General features: G+C 49.4%; 1 protein-coding gene and 1 pseudogene across 3 annotated transcripts in view; both read left to right on the forward strand.

The window, feature by feature from the left end:
- The first annotated feature begins 1,181 nt into the window (after positions 1-1,181).
- On the forward strand, positions 1,182-1,635 carry LOC109433961 (small ribosomal subunit protein eS25 pseudogene; annotated as a pseudogene).
- A 10,098-nt stretch (positions 1,636-11,733) lies between these two features.
- PFKP (phosphofructokinase, platelet) overlaps positions 11,734-21,391 on the forward strand; it is a 65,639-nt gene continuing 55,981 nt past the window's right edge. Inside the window, exon 1 of one of the 3 annotated variants that reach the window (XM_074325044.2) lies at positions 11,734-11,940. In XM_074325044.2, coding sequence (XP_074181145.2) covers positions 11,826-11,940 — 115 coding nt within the window. In that variant the 5' untranslated portion in view covers positions 11,734-11,825. The remainder of the gene's footprint in view (positions 11,941-21,391) is intronic. The other 2 variants (XM_074325042.2, XM_074325043.2) reach the window with 2 other exon arrangements.

Raw genomic sequence — 21,391 nt, forward strand, 5'->3', positions numbered from 1 at the left:
GATTTAGATTCATAAGAAAATCTAAGTGTTATAAGAGCAAAGATGAGAACTTAGTTTTGTCAAATATATGATTTATAAATATTTCTCCTAGTCTGTGCCTTGCCTATTTGGTTTCTTTTCCCCCCATCCTCCCACCTCCTCCCCTTAGGCAACCATCAGCTTGGTCTGTGTTGTTTATTCATTAATTTTGTTTTTTTAGATTCAAGGTATAAGTGAAATCATATAGTATTTGTCTCTCTCTGTCTGACTTATTTCATTTAGCATAACGCCCTCTACATCTATTCATGTTGTCACAAATGGCAAGACTTTTTATGGCTAAGTAATAGTCCATTGTACATATGTACTGTTTCTTCTTTATCCAATTGTCAATTGATGGACACTTACGTTGCTTCCATGTCTTGGCTATTGGAAATAATGCTGCACTGAACATACGGGTGCATATGTCTTTCCAAACTAGTTGTTTTTGTTTTCTTTGCGTAAATACCCAGAAGTGGAATTGCTAGATTGTATGGCAGTTCTATTTTTAATATTGGGGGGAACCTCGATACTGTTTTCCATTGTGTCTACACCAATTTACATTCCCACCACATCCTCCCCGACACTTGTTTGTTGACTTATTGATGATGGCCATTCTGACAGGTGTGAGGTGGTATCTCATTATGGTTTAATTTGCATTTCCCTGATGATTAGAGAGTTGAGCATCTTTTCTTGTGTCTATTGGCCTCTTTGGAGAAATGTCTCTTCAGGTACTCTGCCCATTTTGTAATTGGATTGTTTAGTTTTTGATGCTGAGTTGTGTGATTTCCTTATATTTTTTGGATATTAACCCTTTATCAGATGTATCATCAGCAAATATCTTCTCCCATTCAATAGGATGTCGTTTTTTCTTTATAGCCTTAACCACCAACATTAAGTTGTAGAAGAAACAGAAGCACTTACCTTAATTTGCAGTGACAATTCAAATTGCTGAATGCATGACCAAGTCCAATGGGGTTTGTACCTGAAAGCTAATGACACAACTCAGTAACTAAGGTACCATGCTCGTGGCTGTAGAAAACCACATTTAGGACTAGCCTCAACCTCAGAAAGGAACTTACAAACTAGTGTTAAGTTTATGTGCACATTAGATAGTAAAATATGACATCAAAAAAGCAGCAAAACTGCTTTTTTTTTTTTTTTTTGGTCCTACATCTTAGCGAAGCTGCAGTCGTACCGTGTGCTGTCCGTACTTTGCCATGCCGCCCAAAGACGACAAGAAGAAGAAAGATGCTGGAAAGTCGGCCAAGAAAGACAAAGACCCAGTGAACAAATCTGGAGGCAAGGCAAAAAGAAGAAGTGGTCCAAAGGCAAAGTTCGGGACAAGCTCAATAACTTAGTCTTGTTTGACAAAGCGACATATGACAAACTCTGTAAGGAAGTTCCCAACTATAAGCTTATAACCCCAGCTGTTGTCTCTGAGAGACTGAAGATCCGCAGTTCCTTGGCCAGGGCAGCCCTTCAGGAGCTCCTTAGTAAAGGACTTATTAAATTAGTTTCAAAGCACCGCGCTCAAGTAATTTACACTAGAAACACCAAGGGTGGGGATGCCCCAGCTGCTGATGAAGATGCATGAAAAACAGGTCCTACCAACTGTACGTTTTGAAAAATAAAACTTTATTAAATCTAATAAAAAAAAAAAGCAGCAAAGCTAACGTAGCTCAGGAAAGGGGGAAATCACACTGATCTGGCAGGATGAGCGAGTCATATAAGACCATATGAACATTTCAGAATGATGTGGTGAGCACACAGGGCCATAGACAGATGATGTATTAGGTTGGTGCAAAAGTAATTGCGGTTTAAAATGTTAAAAATAATTGCAAAAACCGCAATTACTTTTCCACCAACCTTATATTATAGAACTGTACACTTGAAGCCTAAATAATTTTATTAACCAAAGTTACCTCAATAAATTTAATTAAAAAAAAGAAAAGGAAAAAAAGAAAGGCCATATAAACCTAAAGGGCTTAAGTGTTCTTTCCTTTGAACCCATGCAAGAGTGAACATATAAAATTTTTGACGCCTAGTGGCTCAACCGTTTGTGTGCAGAGCAGTCGTTTCAAAAATTCCTTGTGTTTAGCCACGCTTTTCCTACCCCTTTTTTTGGCCTTATTTTGTGAACATTTAATCAATTTTTATTCATAACCACATCCACAGTGCTATGAACACCAGGGGCTGTGCTGCACGATCAGTGTATTTTTTTCTGATTTTCTACATGGCCCCACAGGTTGGGTTATTTTTACTTCCTAGATAAGAAGACATGGGGACAAAGGCAGTTAAATTGTTTCAAAAGTTCACCCAGCTACTAAGTGGCTGGTTGTGTGCCAGGACAGCAGCAGAGGGTGTGGCCTAGTGCGCAGGCCAGATTGCCTGGACCTGCCCTTCCAGTGTGTGATTGTGGGCAAGTAGCCAAATGGCCTGTCGCTCAGTGTCCCCGTCCCGTTACTGGGAACACTAATACAACTCTCCTAATGAGGTTATTGGGGTGAGTACGTGAGTTAATAATGCTTGAAGGACTTAGAATAGTACCCAGTACATAGGACAACTCTCACTGAAGGCCTCGTCAGTAGGATGGATGGATGGACGGACGGACGGACGGACGGACAGATGGATGGATGGATGGATGGATTTCACCAGGAAAGACCGCATTCAAACCGAGATGCTGTTACTGAGACCCAAGGCTGGCCAGAGCCAAGCTTTTTTAATACAAGGTCCCACATTGACCATTGTTATTCTGAATTATATCATATCAGGATCTGCATAGTATTTGTTGGCTGTGATTTATACACATAACCATTGTGGGAGGGAAGAAAAAGATTGCAAAAGAGAGCAAACTCATGAATTTGTTTTTTACCATCTGTAATAGATAAAGTCCCATGGTTCCGAGCGCACCCGCGATCCCTGGTGAAAAGATTCCTTAAGGATCTAAATTCTTTCCTGGATCAAGTAAGTATGGCAGATGGTTAGGAAAGAATGTCAATGATCTCAAGGTCAAATATGAGGCATCTTTGTGCAACAAAGCGGAAGCTAAGATACTGTTGAGAGTTGTATTTGGAAGTTCCTCTTGGTTACTATATTATTTTTAAAATCGCTTTGTTTTAATAAGAGACTTTGAGGAACCAGGAGGAGCCGAGTGAGTCAAAATGACCCCGTTACTCTGAGGATTAGGAAAAAGACTACAGATACTATTCTCCAATCCTTTTGTTCAACACTGAATTCCATTTCCTCACTGTGACTAAAATAGGTAAAGCTCAGACATGAGCTTTGGCTGTTAACTTTCTTAACTTCCCTTTCTGAAAAAAATAATATAACCTACAATTAATAAATAACCAAATCCCCAGTGTTCTTAGTGGTGACATGGGAGCTAATCACTTCTTTAGCCATTACACTGATTGTTCCTAAGACTTTGGACATTTGGCGTATGTGTTTACTTTTAAACAAGTCATTCATTCTCTTGTGAATCTTTAGAAATATTTCCCTTCCTCCATTTTAATATTTAACGGGCCAAATTTTTCTGTAAACATGGGAACTTCATATCCAGATGGAACACTCCGCATCAAAAACCATTGACCGTGGGCTCAGCGTCATCTGAAAGAGACTATTCAAAGGGCTCAGAGTAGCAATGAATTCCTAGCGCTCTAGAGTGAATATGGCACTCATGAGGTCTAGTGACACACTTATGTTTGAAAAATAATGCAGTACACTGATGTGACACAGCGCCCTCAATCAGAAAGCATCTTCCTAACATCCACATTCTTTTTTTTAAATTTAAGTATAGTTGGTATACAATATAATATTGGCTATATTAGTTCCGGGTATAAAATATTGTGATTCAACATTTTTATGCCTTACAATGTGATCACCCCACTAACTCTAATAATCATCTGTCTGTCACTGTGCAATCACAATATCATTGACTATAGTCCCAGTCCCCTTTTCACACATTCCTCCACCCCTGCCCCTCCTACAACCATCCCTTTGGTCTCTGTTTCTTTGTGTCTGTTTTTGTTTAGCTTTGTTTATTCATTTGTTTTGTTTTGTTTAGATTCCACATATATTTGAAACCACATGGTATTTGTCTTTCTCTGTCTGACTTAATTCACTTAGCAATATTCAACTGTATAAATATACCACATCTTCTTTATCCATTCATCTGTTGATGGACACTTAGGTTTCTTCCATATCTTGACTACTGTAAATAACACTGCAATGAACATGAGGGTGCATATGTCTTTTGAATTAGTGGGTTTTAACCCAATGCTGTACATTCTTTGGTACCAGATTCTTTACTGTTGGGCAATATCAACCTACTACATCTAAAGCAATTCATTTAAGTACAGCTTCATGAAGATGAAAATCTATAAATTATTCAGAGTCCTCAGTAGACTCTGAGCCATAAGACGCATTCAGTAGACTTTGATTCTGGTCACTCGCTCCTTCTCAGGAAGGAATCGGTGATCACCATTGTCTACTGTTCCTCCAGGAACACTGTCTGCTGGTCAAGACCATGTTTGGTCTGGGTCCCACTTCACCCTCAGACCTCATCCACACATAGATATCCCCTTCTCACTTCAAAGTTTTTATTCCAAAGCTTAGGCTTTGCTTATAAACTTGTTCCAAGACTAGTCTACATCCAGTTGACTTATGCTAAATGGTTCTTCTCTTCTGTATGTTCTAGAAGACTTGGTACTTATAGGAATGACACATCTGTTCTCTGGGCGTAGTCCCTCTGTTCCCCTTGGGGAATCTATTTTCTTCTTTCTGCTGTGGCAATAAGGGTGAGGTTTTAGGGTCATTTTTGTTAGGAAACCATGTCCTACCTAAAAGAGGAATTAAAAATGAATCATTGGTTGACATGTCCTATGGGATAATATTAGACTCTCTGTATAACACATGTGCGTGCAAGCAGACACACACACCAGCACCACTCGAGAACATCACTATTTCATCATTTCAAGCTTGATATCATGTGCATTAAACTTGGCTATACAACATCGTGGACTTGATGGTTATATTGATGTAGTGGTTGACCAGATGTCTAATGAGAACCATTCAGCAGAGGACTCTGTGTACCACTGGTTCCACTTCTACCCCCACCATGACAGGCAAGTACCTGTAACAGGACAACACCATCTGAACCAGGGAGGGTGTTCGGCAAAGCTTGGGGTTCTAAAAAAGGAACAGATTCTCAGAGTCGGTTACTATTTATGTTAAGTCAATACAACTTTGAGAAAGTACATTGTATTGAAAGGGAGGAAAGCCATGTCACTTAATGGGGCCTATGCCTTATTAGACAGGTGGACAAGAACCTTCCTGGGGAGACATCCAAATCTACTCTTTAGGGAAATTGTTCACTGTCTTCTGCTCATTTTTTTGTTGAGGAGTAATTGACAGAGATGTTGGTCAAAGGGCACAAACTTTCAGTTATAAGATGAGTAACTTTTTTTTTTACTTAGACGTTTATCTTTTATATCCCTCACACTGTGTGAACCCCCCTCCCCCATCCACTATCCCTCTGCCATCGCACACAGCCATTACATTTCCACAAGATGAGTAACTTCTGATGGTCTGAGTCTGGGATGATGACTGTACTTAAAATGCTGTACCATACACGTGAAAATGGCCACGAGTAGATTTGAAGGGTTCGCCTAAGTTTTCAATCTGGGAATGAATCCAATTGTTGAGACGGCTGTTTAGTCTCTGTCTGTGACTTATCAATTATACAGAAATTAATGAAATCCCAAGTCTGCTTGGGCAGGATTTTGCTTTTCTCGAGGTGCAGTCATGATGACACTTGTTTATTTGAAATCACTCTTCCTGTATGTATATACAAGGTGTGACAATTAAGTTCATGAGCTTGTTGCAACAATGTTGCTAACCTTTTTTGATATCAGAAGGATTATTCAGTATGAATTTGTACCAACTGGACAGTTAACCAAGTTTACTATTTGGAAGTGCTGAAAAGGCTGCATGAAAAAGTCGGACGACTTGAGCTTTTCACCAACAGTTCATGGCTCTTGCATCATGACAACGTACCAGCCCACCCAGCACTGTCTGTGAGGGAGTGTTTAGCCAGTAAACAAATAACTGTATTGGAACACCCTCTCTACTCACCTGATCTGGCCCCCAATGTCTTCTTTCTTTACCCAAAGATAAAGGAAATATTGAAAGGAAGACATTTCGATGACATTCAGGACATCAAGGGTAATACGGCGACAGCTCTGATGGCCATTCCAGAAAAAGAGTTCCAAAATTGCTTTGAAGGGTGGACCAAGCGCTGGTGTCGGTGCAGAGCTTCCCAAGGGGAGTACCTCAAAGGTGACCATACTGATATTCAGCAATGAGGTATGCAGCATTTTTTGGAGGATGAGTTTGCGAACATACTTGTCAGACCTTGTATTTTCTAAATTCTAATGTTAGCTGGCTAGGGAGGGAACAGAGCAAATAACATTTTAACAGCTTTGCTGAACTATAATTCACTCAAACTATTATTTACTCAAACTATTCCAATAAGACACAACCCTGGAAGCAGACTCACAAAGGTACAGCTGCTGTCACTAAATGTGAGGCATTCGGATATTCCTATCCTCACTGCATTAACGGAACGTTCTGGTCACTGGATGCCAAGCTGATGTCACCACCAGGGCACCAACAGGGTTCTTCCAACAGGCGCTGGACTTGTCAGCCCCACCCCCCAGTCTGGTAAGAGGCCCAGAGTTCCTGCTGTGTGAGCACAGGGACTGGAGGGGCCTGTGGAAGGCTCCTGTCCCTCCCTGCACCCCCACTTGGGGTCTGCCCAGCAGCCCCAGGCAGATGCCTAAGCCCAGGGCTGGCTCACAGCCTCTCAGCTCACACCTCAGGCTCCAGGGGCGTCCACATGAGGAAGTGCCCTCCAGCCAGGATGACTAACCCTGACTCATAGGGACCAGGGACGGGGAGGGAGGACTGCCTCCCTCCGGCACAAGCCACTGCTTGCTTTGCACATCTTTTGGTGGAGGCACTGGTCCTCACTCAGTGACCACTGATATTTATCCTCCCTGCAACCAGTGAAGTGGGCCCCATGGTCTAGGAGGGGTAGTGGGCTGGCATTCATTGCAGCACCTGACCCTGGGCACAGAGGAGTTAAGAGTCCAGGTGTGTCCAGGCCCCCGAGGACCCCCAGCAGAACATGGGGAGAACTCCAGCCTCAGTGCAGAAGCCCTGACCCCAGGGTGCTGTGCCAGGGCTCCAAGTCCTGATGACTCACAGTGAGTCTAAACTTCAAATACACAGGGCCCCTCCTCACCCAGCACCTGCGGGCTGTCAGCCAGCTCCCCCTCTGCTCTCTCCCTCTGCTTTGTCTCCCCTCTTTTCCCTCTCTCCCCTGCTCTCACCCCACCCCCTCTTGCCCTCCCCCCTGCTCTCTCCCCCACTGCAGCTTCTCCCAAGTTCCCCTGACAGCCTTCCTGGCTGCTCCCCAGCACAGGGCCCCCAGAAACCTCGCTTTCTTCCCACACAGATTCTTCTCTCTCGAGGCCTCTGCTCAGAACACTCCAACCCTTACCTGTCCCTCTCGTCACAAGTCACATCACCATTTCTAGAATTGGGCTTTAAGCCCCAGGAGACTTAGGATGACCCCCTCAAGCACCCTACCACACTGGGGTCACCCCCCCACCACCGAGTGCATTAGACCTTTGTAGACCATGTGCTGGCCCAGGACCGCTAGCAGGGAGATGTCATATCAAACATACAACAAGGGAGTTAGTGACATGGAGGGGACCAGGGCCCAGGCCTGACGGGTTGGGAGTCCTTAAAGAATGTCCCAGATCCTGGGACACTGGCAGGTCTGTGGCCTGGAGCCTGGCATTCACTAGAAAAGAATGTGGGCAAGAGCTCCCACTGCCTGGCCTCATGAATGCTGGGAATACGAATGAAGCTGGTTTCATGTCCTATAGTGTGTGCATGTGTGCATGTGTTTACACATGTGTATAGTGACACAGAGGACAAGAACAATCAGGGAAGATAATTTACTTGAACGAGATTCAGGAATTCATCGACACTACCTGAAATTAGCCACCTCCAGAGAGGATTCCAAAAGCATGTTTCACAGAAAGAACTGAGGACCCATTTGCTAATAAAATTGAAGCCATTTCTGAAATGTCACCAGGACACAGATAACAAGATGGGAAAACAAGCTCCAATCATAAGAGTTTCATTTTAAAAATGGATGTAAACAACAGAACCAGATCAGCCAGAGAGGGTCATGTTCTAGAAAAAGAGCCGCTGCCACACCAAAATGTCCCAGGGAGGGCTCTGGACAGTGTGCCAGGACCTCTGGACAAAAGTCTGAGTCATCCAGTCTCCCTCCAGCTCGCTCGCGCTCTCTCTCTCTCTCTCTCTCTCTCTCTCTCTCTCTCTCTCTCTCCCCCTCTCTCCCTCCTTCCCTCCCTCTCTCCCTCTCTCCCCATTTAACAGTTTGGCAGAAAACTCCCTTAAGATAATCCACCCCTTTGCATTGCTCCCCATCTGCACCACAGGGACCCTGAGCCACACATGGGTTCCCTGTTATTCTGCCCACCTGGAAAAGTCCACAGTCCCCCAAAGAGATCCTGCTATGTTACTTCTATGATTCCAAACTACTAGAAGTTAAGAAGAAAGTCTGCACAACTCATTCGCCAAAAAATGGACCTGACTGACAATCTTAGCCTGTCCCTCTTCTTTACCCCCTTTTTTGGTCTGGTTGCCAGGAAGGTCAGAGCCGAACCTGACCCACGTGGGAAAGCCATGCTGACTTCTCATAGATGCGTATATTCTGTCTCATCATCTAATCTTGATTCACCATCCTTCAGATGTGTCCTTTATTTTATTTATTTATTTATTTATTTATTTATTTATTTATTTATCTGACTTTTTAAAAAAAATCTGAGAATAAGTTTCTGAACCTCCACTGAGGTCAAAGTCTTGGCCTGGAGGTGAAGACCAGTAGCCAAGTGGCCTAACAAGACGGGGCGCCTCGCACGCCAGAACCAGGCGTCCAGGGGGGACAAAGGTTTCTGTGTGTGGCTCCACTGGCCAGAGCTTGGGAAAGCAGTGTGACTTAGCCAAAGAGGCAGAAGTCAAGCGAGGCCATGGCATAGAAGGGGCTTCTTCCTTCCCAGCCTCTGGGACTGGGTTTGAGACCCATGGATGGGGACCAGAATCCATCAGACCCTCTTCACGGGAGAATCGAGCCTCAGTATCCCCAGAGCAGACCCTCCCCCCATCACCCATGGTCATCAGGACTGGGGCCATTGAGAGGCCTGCGTCCTCAAGCTGTTGACAATGTTGAATATTGGGCCCTAACTGAATCCTCAATAGCTCCCACAGCGAGACAAATCATCTTAGTGTTTCTAGTGACCAAGTACATTGTCTCCAGAATAATCCCATCTCTCTCGCTAAGAGCAATACTTCTTCAGTCTGTGTCCTGCCCTCTTGCTGGGCTTCAACTCAAGTATTTTAATGGCATGAGGAAAAGGATGATGGGTAAGCAGTTGGGGTTGCAGATTAGCTCAAAGCTGGCCCCTGTTTGGAAGCTAGGGAAAATGCCAAGATGAGGGACAGAGTCAAAGCCTGCGGGTGACGGACTCCGGCCCTCTGTCCAACAGTCCTCCGGAGGTGAATCCTGCCCCTGCCCCTACCCCCAGCACAGGTGTGTGTACAGAAGCCCCCAGACCCTGGGCCCACACCTGGGGACCCTGACAGAGGGCCCAGGGAAGCCCCCTGAACCCTGGAGTAATTGTGCCTGTGACACAGGTGTGGTGTGGCTGGAGCTGCAGAAGTCAGGGGAATTTGGAAGGTGGCAAAGGACAATCAAGGCTCCTGCCAGGTCCTGCCAGGTCCTGTGGGAAGGGAGCCTGGCAGTGGGTAGAGCATGCAGTGCTGCCCTCTGCTGTCAGAGAATTCTTTCAGGCCAGAGTTAAGAGAAGCTAGGGCCAGTTCGATTGAAATACATGTATTGCAGAAGAAAAAGGTGCTAAGGTGTTGGCTGAGACCTCTGCATATTATTTCCTGAGAAGCTGAGCCACGGTCAGAGCTCATGAGCTTAGCTGGGGCAGAATCACGCATATCCCACATGAGCTACAACTCTGTGTAAATAACATTGTATTTTAACCGTTTGCACCATCTTTTCTAAGTGTAGGATGTTCTAGAAAAGGATGGGTGATTCTAGAACCCAAAGCCTGTACTGGGGGTGCCAGAGACCTCTGGGCAGAGGTGGGTAGAGCCTGGCCTCTCTCCTGTCCCGGGAGAGTGAAGGCCACCCACCTGCCGTGGTAAAACGGCCCAGTGTCCTTTTCAGCACCGCGGGCCCTGCTGGGGCTCAGTCCATCCATGCAGTTGTTCTCAGGCTTTGCACTCATCCGGACAGCTGGCAGCTGGTTTAAAATACATATTCCCTGGCAGGACTCCCAGAAGCTGGATCATGGGGATTCAGGCATTTCTCCATTAATTCTGCTAACAGCAGGGATCAGATCTCCAGCCTTGCCCACAGTAGGCACTTTTTGCTCTTTTACAATAAATTGTTGATGCTCGGAGATGAGCGGGAGGATGACAGAGCGTGCATGCTGCCAGCACTCAACCCGTCTGTGCACCCCACCTTCTGTCTGGGGTGGCCCTACAGCGAATAGCGTGTTTGTGTTGCTATCACAGGCTTCTCTGGGTTGACAGACGGAGACTTTCTTAGGCTCTTTACCCCCTTGTATCCACTTGACAAAACATTTATTGCGCATGTAGTAGGTTCCGGCGCTGTACCATCCCTACTGTGAACTGCGGATGGATGGGCCCGTGTATGAAACTTTTTTGGGGGTAAGTGCACCCCCAGCAGTGCCTCCTGAGACCACGCCCTGAGGCATCCATCTGCGTGTCTCCAGCAGGTAACTGGCATGGGGTTAAGCTCCATAAAGAGTCAGCATATTCATCAATTACCCCCACACTACATGTGTTGCCTGTCTGCACCTGCCAGTAGGACAGCGCAGGAACTCGGCTTCCTTAGGTAAGAACTTGGATCTTATCTTCCCAACCAGCCTTTCCTGCCCTCCTCAACCCCATCCTATGTTCAGAGCCCAGGGTATCGCTAGACTCTCCTCTAAGGTCACGTTTCTTCACGTGTCCCCGTGCGGGCGGGGCCAGGGCGCGCCAGGGCCCCTCTGGGGACCGGAGACAGGGCTTCAACGTCGCCAGCAGCGACGCCCACGTTTGCCCCTTAACTCCAGCAGCCGCTTCGCGTCCTTCCTCTGGGCCTCAGGCCTAAGGGGAAACCTGGGGCGGAGGGAGGAACCTCTGGGGCGCCCGCAGCTCCGAGTGCCACCCGGGATGGGGAAGCTGGGCGCTCGCTACTGCTGGGGCTCGGTCCCCCAACCGCCGCGGGCCTGGCGTCCCCACCTGCCGCGCTCTCCTGGAATGCGCTGCTCCTCACCCACCTGCAGCGATGCACCCCCTCCCGGTGATGTTCGCCCCCACCTACGGTGCTCCGCCCACCTACAGTGTTTCCTTGCCCCTATGGTGCTCCCCCCGCCGTAATGTCCCTCCCCTGCTGCTTTTCCCGAGTACGATGCTCCTGCACCTGCGATGCCCGCCGCCCCCCGCGCGCCTCGGTACGTGACGCTCCCCAACCCACGGCGCCCCGCCCTCAGCCCACGTCCCGCGCGCCCGCCCCTGGCCGCGGATTGGCGCGCCCAGAGCGGGCGGGGCGAGCGGTTCCGAGCAGCGGAGGAGCGGGTGGGGTGCACTGGCTGTCTCGCACCCTGCCCACTGCTGTCTTCGGCCTGCTAGCCATGGATCAAGACGGTATCCCCTCGACCCCCAGGGGCTCCCTTCGACAGTTTCTGGAACAACTCTCCGGGGCCGGCAAAGCCATCGGCGTGCTGACCAGCGGCGGGGATGCACAAGGTGCGCACTCCCTCCCCGGGCTGGGGCGGAGGGGAGCACCGATGGGAAGGAATGGGGGAACCAGGGAGAAGGAATGGGGTAGAAGAGAAGGGTGTGGGAGCAGCCGGGCGCCGAGGAACCGCAGAGGTACTTTCAGCGGGAGGAGCGGGCCGTACAACCTCTCAGTCACTGCGGGGCGGGGGAGGGAGGAGTATGGCAGCAGGATTCTTTATCCGGAAGACCAGTTTTCCACCTCCACGTTTGTTTTTAAAATTGAGACTTACGATGGGGTCGCCTGGACCGCCCTTACGCAAGTCGTAGGAAGGGGCCGGACGCCCCTCAGAAGCTGGGTTACAGCGCGGCCACCTCCGATGCCACGCCCCTTCTCCCGCCCAACGTGGTAGGAGAAACGGCCGGGTCCCTGTGGCGCGTCAGGAGGACTCGTGCCCTTCGCCACCCCCCCACCCCCCAAGCAGCGCTGGGGAGGTTCCTGCTGCTGACTGTGGGACACTGCGTGGGGCGCGGGGTTCCCCGGCCGCTGTTGCCTGGCGCCCGGCACCGCCTCGTTTTTCCGCAGGGAAATTTTTAAAAAAGGTTTTCCGCCGTTCTAATTTCCTGTTCCCTTACGGCTCATGACCAAACCGAAAACTAAAATGGGTCATTAGGCCTCCCCGCCAGCCTCCCTGGAAGGGAAGGACCAGGAAGCGGGGACCCAGGACGTCACCAGCACTGGTCGCGGAGTCCAGGCTCCCCACCCCCAACGTGGAGGCGGATTTCCGGGGGAGATGGGGACCCGAACCCGAGTCCGCGGACGCACCAAGAGAATATTTCAATTTAATGGGGTGAGGGGTGACACGGCCACGCCCAGCAGTCGCGCTGGGTGCACTTGGGGTCGCAGGGGTTCCCAGATGTTGGTTTTCCGATCCAGGCAAATCCCTGGGTGGTGCGAGCCAACTGCTAGAAGGTGGATTGGATCTGCGCTTCCCAGGCGAATGCGTCCTTGGAGCCTGAAGGATCACGCAGGCTGGAGACGCGTCCCAGAGCTGGCGTTTAGTTTTTATTTTCCCCTCTGCCCACTAGATGAGTTCAAAGGCCCTGATGCCTCGTTTTCACCTGTTTCCAGGCCACACACGGTTGGGGGATGCTCGGGTGGGCCCGGCGCCCTCGCCCGAGTCCACCTTGCCGGTGACCTTCCCTTCGCCCTTGAGCGGGGCGGGGCTGGCGCGGGTGCGGCAAGTTGGGGTGCTGTGACCGCCTGTGGCACGCGCCTACGTGATTCCCGGTCCGTCGCTGCCTGCGTGCCTTCAGCCCTGGGCACCTGGCTTGCAGCGTGCCTGGAGCGTGGGTCCCCGGAGCGTTGGTCCCCGGCGAGACACCCCCCCCCACCCTCCCCCTCCCGCGACCTATTGATGGCAGCTATTGCAGCGCCAGTCACCGCCCTGGCCCCACAGGCCCGCCTTTGCGCCCGAGGAAAGCAGGGTTATTCTGATTTGGTATTTCTAATAAAGTGACCCCAGGTACAGACATTCCAGAGGAAGACAATGTGATATAGCAGAGGCCAGGGTTGGGGAAATGGCAGAATGAAATAGATGACATTGCCCACGTTACTTAAATAAAAACCAGAAGGCATGCTTGGTAGCATCCGGTTAGGTTGCAGTGGGGCTACAGTGGCTCCCCCTGTCAAAAGCTTTAAAAGCACGTGCATGCAAATGAGGAAGCATATTAAGTGAATAGCATCCTGCGCCTCCACAGAGAATAAATCATTGGCACAGGAAGAGGAACTGGTCTTGAGTTTCCATGCTTCAAGGTCAGAGTTTCAAGGTTATTTTACAATTAAGGTGCTATGCCTGTAGAAAAAAAAAGAAAGAAAAGAATATTTATTTATTTATTTATTTATTTATTTGTCATTCTTTTTAATTCTATCCCAAAGTTTGCCCACTTGTGTACAGGCACTCAGGTGATGTTGCAACACACAGAAGCAGTATGTTCACTGGTACTTATCCTGGCTATGCCACCTGTGAACAGTTCTAAAAGAGTTCACTAAGTCCACACAGCTGGTCTCCTCAGTGGAGAAGGATACTTTGAGAATCAAAAATCTAAGAGAAGGTTGCTGGGTTGGTGTCCTGTCAGGTTAATGGGAGATGGCAGTTCTCGCCTCAGGGTAACATCATATTTGATGGCCTTGCTCTCCACTGGCATATCTGGGCTGTCCTACATTTCTGACAACCCACCACGGCCGGTTGTCTGGGCATTTCCCTCAGGCGGAGCTGAGGCTGTTGGCCGTTTTTCTTGGACTTAGTGCAAAGCGCCAGACCTACTGTTTCGATGTGATGTCTGAGCGTTTGGATGCACTTGTCACCCTGAGACGTACTCAGAGGTCTGGCCTTGGCAGACACGGACCCTTGGAGTAGTTATTCCCAGAGACGTTGTCTGTTGCCCAGCACCCTTGCATCACTTTATCTGGATTCTGATGTATCAGTGTTGGATTTCCCCTAGAAGAATTTTGCTCCTAGCTATAGACCAGGGTGAGCATGCTCATGTCTTCATTTCTGGGTAGTTTTCTAATCAGATGTACGATTATGGTAAAGTGTCATGTCGAGGTGACCATAGCTGCTGTGTCTTGGCACATTTTATGTGCTAGGAGTTTCACAGATCTTATGTCCAGGCCTAATTACATGGCTCCAAGACATTTTGGAGGTGGGGACAAAGACCCACAGTGAGATAAGTGACTTAGCTAAGGTCACGCAGCTCATAGTGGCGATATTTAAGCCAAGTTTTATATTATCTCAATTCAAGTACTTTCCAGTCAGCCATGCTCTTAATGGGCCCCTTGCAAGCGAGGTCGTAAAGTCTAGTTACAGCTCCAAGATGAGCAAAGCCTGACTTGCTCAGAATTTATACAGATAACTTATAGGCAGCTTTGTTTATGGAACAGAAAATGCCTTTGTACAGTGCTAGCAGTCACTTTACAATACAGTGATAGTGGCTAAAAACATGTAACACTTGATTCCAGAATGATGAAATGCTTTTTTTTCCCAATGAAATTTATGTTGTGTTTATTTACTTATTTTTTTAATTCCCCATCTATATTCCTGACTCCCCTAGCCACGCCCATTAAGGAAGAGTATTTCTAAGGCTAATTTTCTCATTCTTTGGGTTTCTTCTGTTATCACAAGGAATCTGCAAATTTAAACTGATTTTCACTTTTACCTAAAATAGGTTCCACATTGCCAAACAGACAGACTTAGCCGTGACTAAGGGCCCACGCTCAGCCAGATTGTGTCAGCACCAAGAGTGACTCATCGTCTTAGACAGCGACTGGGCTTCAGGAGGCCTGTACAGCTGCCAGTGCAGAGCAGTGGCGGGCCCTCAGGGCGCAGCGAATGGCAGCTAAGCCCTGTTCTGCCCAGGACAGAGTAAACCTGAATACAAGCTTTCCAGGGAGTTCATTGAATCGAGTCTGTGTAAGTCTTTCCATTGATAGGAAGAGTGACTAACATTTAGGGACCAGTGCGATGCGAGAGTTTCAGGTATTAACTCATCCTCATTTGACACATGAACATGGCAGCTTTGGGAAGAACCTCATATGCCTGGTGCATCTCAGAACTCTGAGCCGAGTTCTGTTAAGTGGGAGAGCTGCAGTGGGAATGGGGGCCTGGGACACAAGTGTCATTCCCCAGGGCAGCTCTGGCACCCAGCACAGCATGTGGCCCTTGCAGGCACTCAAATGTTTGGTGACTGTCTCCATCCAGGCATCTCGGCAAGGAGTGCTTCCTTGTACTGGGAGTTCTAGCTGTCTTCTTTTCTCATCAAGTCGTGTGGATGAAACCTCTGCTAATCTAAAACAAAATCACTCTTACCTGCAGAGCGATTTCTGGGCACCATCAACATCTGGAGGTTAGAAGCCCTAGTCAGCAATGGGAGGTCCTGTGGGTGGCGCCCAGGTGCCCGGGGGGGGGGGGGGGTCCTTCACTGAGCCTGTTTTTCTTGAACTCCACCGTGGGGCCCGGCTTGAGTGGGCTCCTTCTGCGCCTGCCCAAAGTTCTGCTGGCTTTAGATAAAAAGGGCAACTGGGAACAGTGACCACCTCGCCTCACACAGCTCTGGGCTCCTTACCATCCTGGAATTCTGCACATACACGTTCTGTCATGGGATCTTCTGTGTTTACAATGTAATCATTTAGCAAAAATTGTTGGCTGTAGGAGGCAGTGTGTTAGAATTACTGTGTTAACCCCATGTGTGCCACAGGAAGTCTGTGCAATTACGTAGCTGTCTACAAATGCAGACAACATTGTGTGACCTACTCAGATGGCAATTGGAAGCTAGACATCCTGTCATCTTTCAAAGAAAGAATGTTTTCCCCACTGGTGACAGAAAACTAGAAGCTTTAATATAGATCTGAAACCTCTTCTCAGGGAAAAATGGGGCCATTTGAATAAGCCATACCCATCTGGTGGGCTGTCAGAAGCAATTACAACTAGAAACGTGAGGAAAGGGCAGTGGCAGACACTGGAACACAAAATTGTCCATCCATTACGATTGTACTTGTGCTGAAAAGCTATCTCTGGATAAAAAACAGATGGCCATATGTTAAGAAAGTGGTTGAGTCATGATTCCAGTTACTCTCTTTAATGGGCTTCCTAGGCTACTGTGTTTTCCCAAGTGTCCGCCAGCAGCCCTCACCCCACCATCTTCCCCACCATATACTTAGTGCAGTGGAGATTACAGTCACGGCCTGTCAGGAGGCAAGAGGTGCAAACCCCCGGGGACCAGCGGCCTGAGCACCGAGCCTTACTCAGGGCCCTCTCTACCAGGGAGTGGCCTGGGGCCTGGGATTTTTCGTTTGCAAAGTGAAGGAAGTGGAATCACCTAATTCCTGTCGCCCTCCTTCCCTCCTCCTCCGTCTCTCCTTCTCCTTAGTGAAAGGCTTCTGGCCGCAGGAGGACAGGGAGGACTGGTGCAGGACACTGCTCAGGGACCCTGCAGGCCCTGCTGCGAGGGCTCACAGCTTCCTGTCCATGCTTGATGCCCTGAGCCCCTACGGGCCTCGCGTTGATGCAGACCGGAACTTGACGGTCGAGCGAGGGCAGGCCTGGGAATCCGCCAGAGCTGCGGCCCCTCTGGTTGGCTGCGGACCACGCTTGAGGCCTAAGTCCCCTGGGCATTTGGAAACCCAGGCAGTTCCAACCCTCCCAGTGGTTTCCTGTGATGGTTCTCTGACCCTGACAAAGATTTTGACTGAATTGTGACTTAGGACCCTTTCTACAGTACGGTGGAAATAAGTGACCTGGTCAGAAGTTTCTTTGCTCCGAATAGGGTGGAAAAGGGGTGCTGCAGGGTGACGCTTGCAGCCGTTCCTCCTTGTCTTTTCAGCTCTGCTTCAGCATGACAGGTTTCGTTTCCCTTGGCATGTGACTATTCCACAAACTGACGGTGACCTCCTAGGTGAAGGTACACCGTGGGGTCGCCTCTCAGGGAGTGACCTCGGGGCAGATGAACAGGAGAAGGAAGTGGACGGGGAACAGCCCTGTGCCACGCAGGACCCTCCAGCTGCTCCTGGGGTGGGGTGGGGGTGGGGAGTGAGCCGATGGGAAGCAGCCTGGGCAGGCAGACGGGGTGTCTGCAGGGGCTGCGAGGAAGAGGTCAGGGCCAGATGGGCAAGGTTCCTGCGTCAGGCAGGCGTGAGGACTTTGCACTACCTGTGTGATACTGGCCAGGAAGCCACCTGGAGGCACTCACGGGCTGCCACTGATAGGGGCGGTTTTGTGGAAGGAAGGGGGAGGGGACCAGAGGCCAAGTTCAGGGTCTTGTGAGGAGCAGGGTTGGGCTGTAAGGGGAGGTGTCAGGGTGGAGTGGGCACCTGGCAGGACCGAGGGGTATGGGACGGATTGTGTAAGTGGAGGGTCTGACCTCTGAGAGGAGCTGGTCTGTGCAGCAGGAAGGAAGGCAGTGTGTGGAGCCAGCAGGGTGGAGGCAGGTACTTTGGTCAAAGGGTGTTCTTTACAGCCGTGCTTATCCTAGTGACCTAATGGAGACAGGACACGTTTGGCACCTGGGATGGAATAGTCACCACCTTTCAGGAGCTTTGCGCTGGTGGGCGTGGCAAGATTTAGGAGGCGCTGTGCAGTGTAATGAGGCCTGTGCACAGAGACCCCATCCTACATGTGACTTTAAACTGGTCACCACGGTAACAAAAGTAGAAGAAACAGGTGAAATTAACTTTAAACGTATATCTCATTCAAGCCAGTATTTCAACCCATCGTCAATATAAAGAGTAATAAGATATTTCAATTTTTTGATACCGAGCCGTTGAAATTCAGTGTGTCTCTGACTCGGCACCTCGTCATGAGCAGTGGCTGTCCCCGTGACAGTGGCTGCTCCTGTTTAGTGGGTCCCTACCGAGTGTTTATGTTGAAGTTGGAATGACACGAAGGGGGCTGCTGGCCCTGCTCTCACGTCTGCTGTGGAGACAAGGACCCAGCACGTGGCAAGCACGCTCCTGCTGTGGCCTTGGCCCGCCTGTAGTGCTCTTTTCCAGATGTCCTCTTGGCTGGCCTCTGTCACCTTCTTCCTTTCTCCCTCAGTGAGCACTTCTCCAGGAGGCGGTGCTGGCCTCTGAAGGACAGTAGCAGTCCCTCTCCACAGCGCCACTCTCCAGCCCCCCTCCCCCTGCTCTGCGTTTTGTTCTTCCCCCAGCACCTTCCACCCCTGGGTGTCATGTGCTTGTCATGTTAATGGTAACCACTGGAATAAGCCCAGCAGGGCCTGTACTGTCTCCTGGTTTCTCAGTGACACAGCCAGCAGTAACTGGCAAAGTCAGTCTGTGCATGTGAGATGGATGGATGGATGATGGACGGATGGATGGTGCGTGGATGGATGATGGGTGGATGGGGGAGAGGGGGAGGCATGAGGGCGGGATGATGAATGGATGAATGAAAACCCTTTACTGATTTATCTCAAGCTTTCCACTGACTTTGAGCGCAAGACCTGGTGATTTGGACCTTGCTCACGGCGGGGATGCTCCCACTCGGTAACTGATTCACTGAGCCAGCATCCTGACACAGTTCTCCTTAGGATGTTTTTTTCCTGCCCGTTCCTAAGTTGTCAAAAGAGGAAAGCTTTACGGAGAACTTGAGTAGCAAGAGCAAGTTAGGGTGCATTTTAAGTTTATTTTCTGCCATGTTCCACATCTTTGCTTTGGCACAAAGATGGAAACTCCAAAAACTCAGGGAGAGACCAGTAAGAGGGCTGAGCAACCTGACTGTTTTTCAAACAGGAGTTTAAATGTTGAAATCTGTAAGGCAATGGTTAGAAGTACTGAGACATACAGGGGAGCATGGCTTGAGGCTGCCACAGAGGGCTCAGTAGGGAGGTTTGTCATACTCCTCAGCTCACACAGGACATAAAAGAATGAACCCTGATTGTTTTATTACAATCACTGTGTTTCTTGTCTCTTACAAATTACTCAAAGTTTAAATTTTATCAGCACAGAATCTCAGGAGGCATTTGGAAACCATCCACCTCACTCCCGGACCTCAAGGAAGAGATTATCTTAGTGACTGGCTTACCTGCACGATGGTTCAACCAGAAGCCTTTACTGTGTAACATCAGGGAAACAATTTACCAATCTGTTCTTTCTCTCATATCTGAGTAATTATCACACACTTCTCACTTAGCTCCTCCCTAGTTTTTTCAAGGTTTTTTTTGGTTCCCATCACAAGATGGTACATCCCCTGAGGATTGAGGTTTAAATTTTTGCAAATGATAAAGATTATTTTTAAAATATTAAGATTTGGACTTGGGAGCAGGGTTACATTTTCCCATGGAACTAAGAATGAAAGTTGTTTTAGTTCCCAGGTTTGGCTGCCAAGATCAAAACAAAGGCAAAACGAATGGACTCGTCTGTGCCCAAGCGGTTACTGAAAACAGCAGTTTGAGTGCAGAGTGCAAGACCCCCAAACAGCCTATATTCTGTACGGACGGCAGGTGAGCCCCAGGACAGTGCCAGGCAAAATACTAAAACCGGCCCTACCCACCCAGGTGACTGTGAGACTCCAATACCAGGGACCCTTGTCTTGGTCCCGGCCATGTGTGTAAGAGGCCATTGGTGAAAATCGGCTTATTCTGTGTTCCTTGGTGTTTGCCCTCCAGGCAGCAGTTTGGATCCCGGCTGTGCACCAAGTTGAAAAGGAGAACTGACTAAGGGCACAGGCCCCACCCCACATAACCAAACCGGAATGGGCGCCCAGCAGGCCTTTTTTTCCTTAAAGCCCCTTTAGTCGTTCTAAGGTACAGCCCTTGTGCTAAAGGGAATTAGGACATCTTTCAAGGTAAAATACATAAAACCCAGGACAGCTTACACTGCAGCTTCACCATTTATCAATTTTGCTCCCTTGACTCTCAGTTTATCCACTCAGTGCCCGGCTGCCCGGTGTTCCCAGGTGCTGGGGCACTGACCCGAGTTATGGGTGCTGTGCTGTGAGCATGGCTCCCTCAGACCCAAGCAGGAGGCTGCTAACTCCCAGTGGGGGGAAAGGCCATCTGGTTTCACCAAGTGACACAAACTGGCAAGTGGGTAAAGGCTGTGTGGCTGGGCCTGGTTCTCAGAACGTGGCTCACCCCTGGGGGCCAGGCGGACAGGCGGTGCTCGGGGTTCTCCCCTGCCTGGGAAACCTGGGGGCCCTGGAGCCCTTACCTGTAGCCACTGCAGGCTGAGGGGTGACAGGCCATTTCCCAGGTGAGTACCTGTGTTTGCCCGGGTTCATCCCGGGAGGCAGGGTTGAATTGAAGTGGAGGGGCTGGTGTGAAGGTATGTGCACACCTCCTGGGACAGGCTTTTATTCCACGGGGGTCTCCTGCTCACCTCTGCATTGTGTCCCACTTGTCACAGTGTCACTCCTGCCATTTCTTATCCACTTCTAAAATCCCCCAGTTTGTCTCCTTTTATTGTGCCTTTATGAAGGGCCCCTGGGAATGGGGGCTTCAGGAAGAGGAGACGTGGGGTGTTAGCCGTGTGACTCTCCCATGAGAAAACATTGGTGTGGTTCAGCGTTTGGTCGCTAACTTGCCAGTTTCAGTGGCGTTGCATAAAGTCCTGGACTCGTGGAGTCTATTGGAGGGACCATGGGGACCTTGTTTACCAGTTAAGTTAAGGTCTGAGGGACTAGGAGGCTCCATGCACACGGCCCTGCAGACAGGAGATGTGGCGTCAGCAGGTGGGTGCAATAAATCCACCCAGGTGTGAGCATGAGGGGCGGGCCAGGTCTGTCCTTCCCAGAACAAGGAGTGGAGCAGGGGAGGGCCAGGAAACCTCTCCAGGGTGCGCAGACGGGGCCAGGAGGCCCTGATGCTGGGACCCGGGGCAGTCCTGGGTGCTGTGGGTCATGCAGAGCATGAGGTTCAAGGACAAGCCTCCAGGTGGGCCCCGCAGGTAGGAAGGGCCTGTGGGGGGAGGGTCTCCCCCCCCAACCAG

Source organism: Rhinolophus sinicus, chromosome 1 (assembly GCF_057876585.1).
Source record: "Rhinolophus sinicus isolate RSI-liver-muscle chromosome 1, RSI-T2T, whole genome shotgun sequence".
Classification (NCBI taxonomy): domain Eukaryota; kingdom Metazoa; phylum Chordata; class Mammalia; order Chiroptera; family Rhinolophidae; genus Rhinolophus; species Rhinolophus sinicus.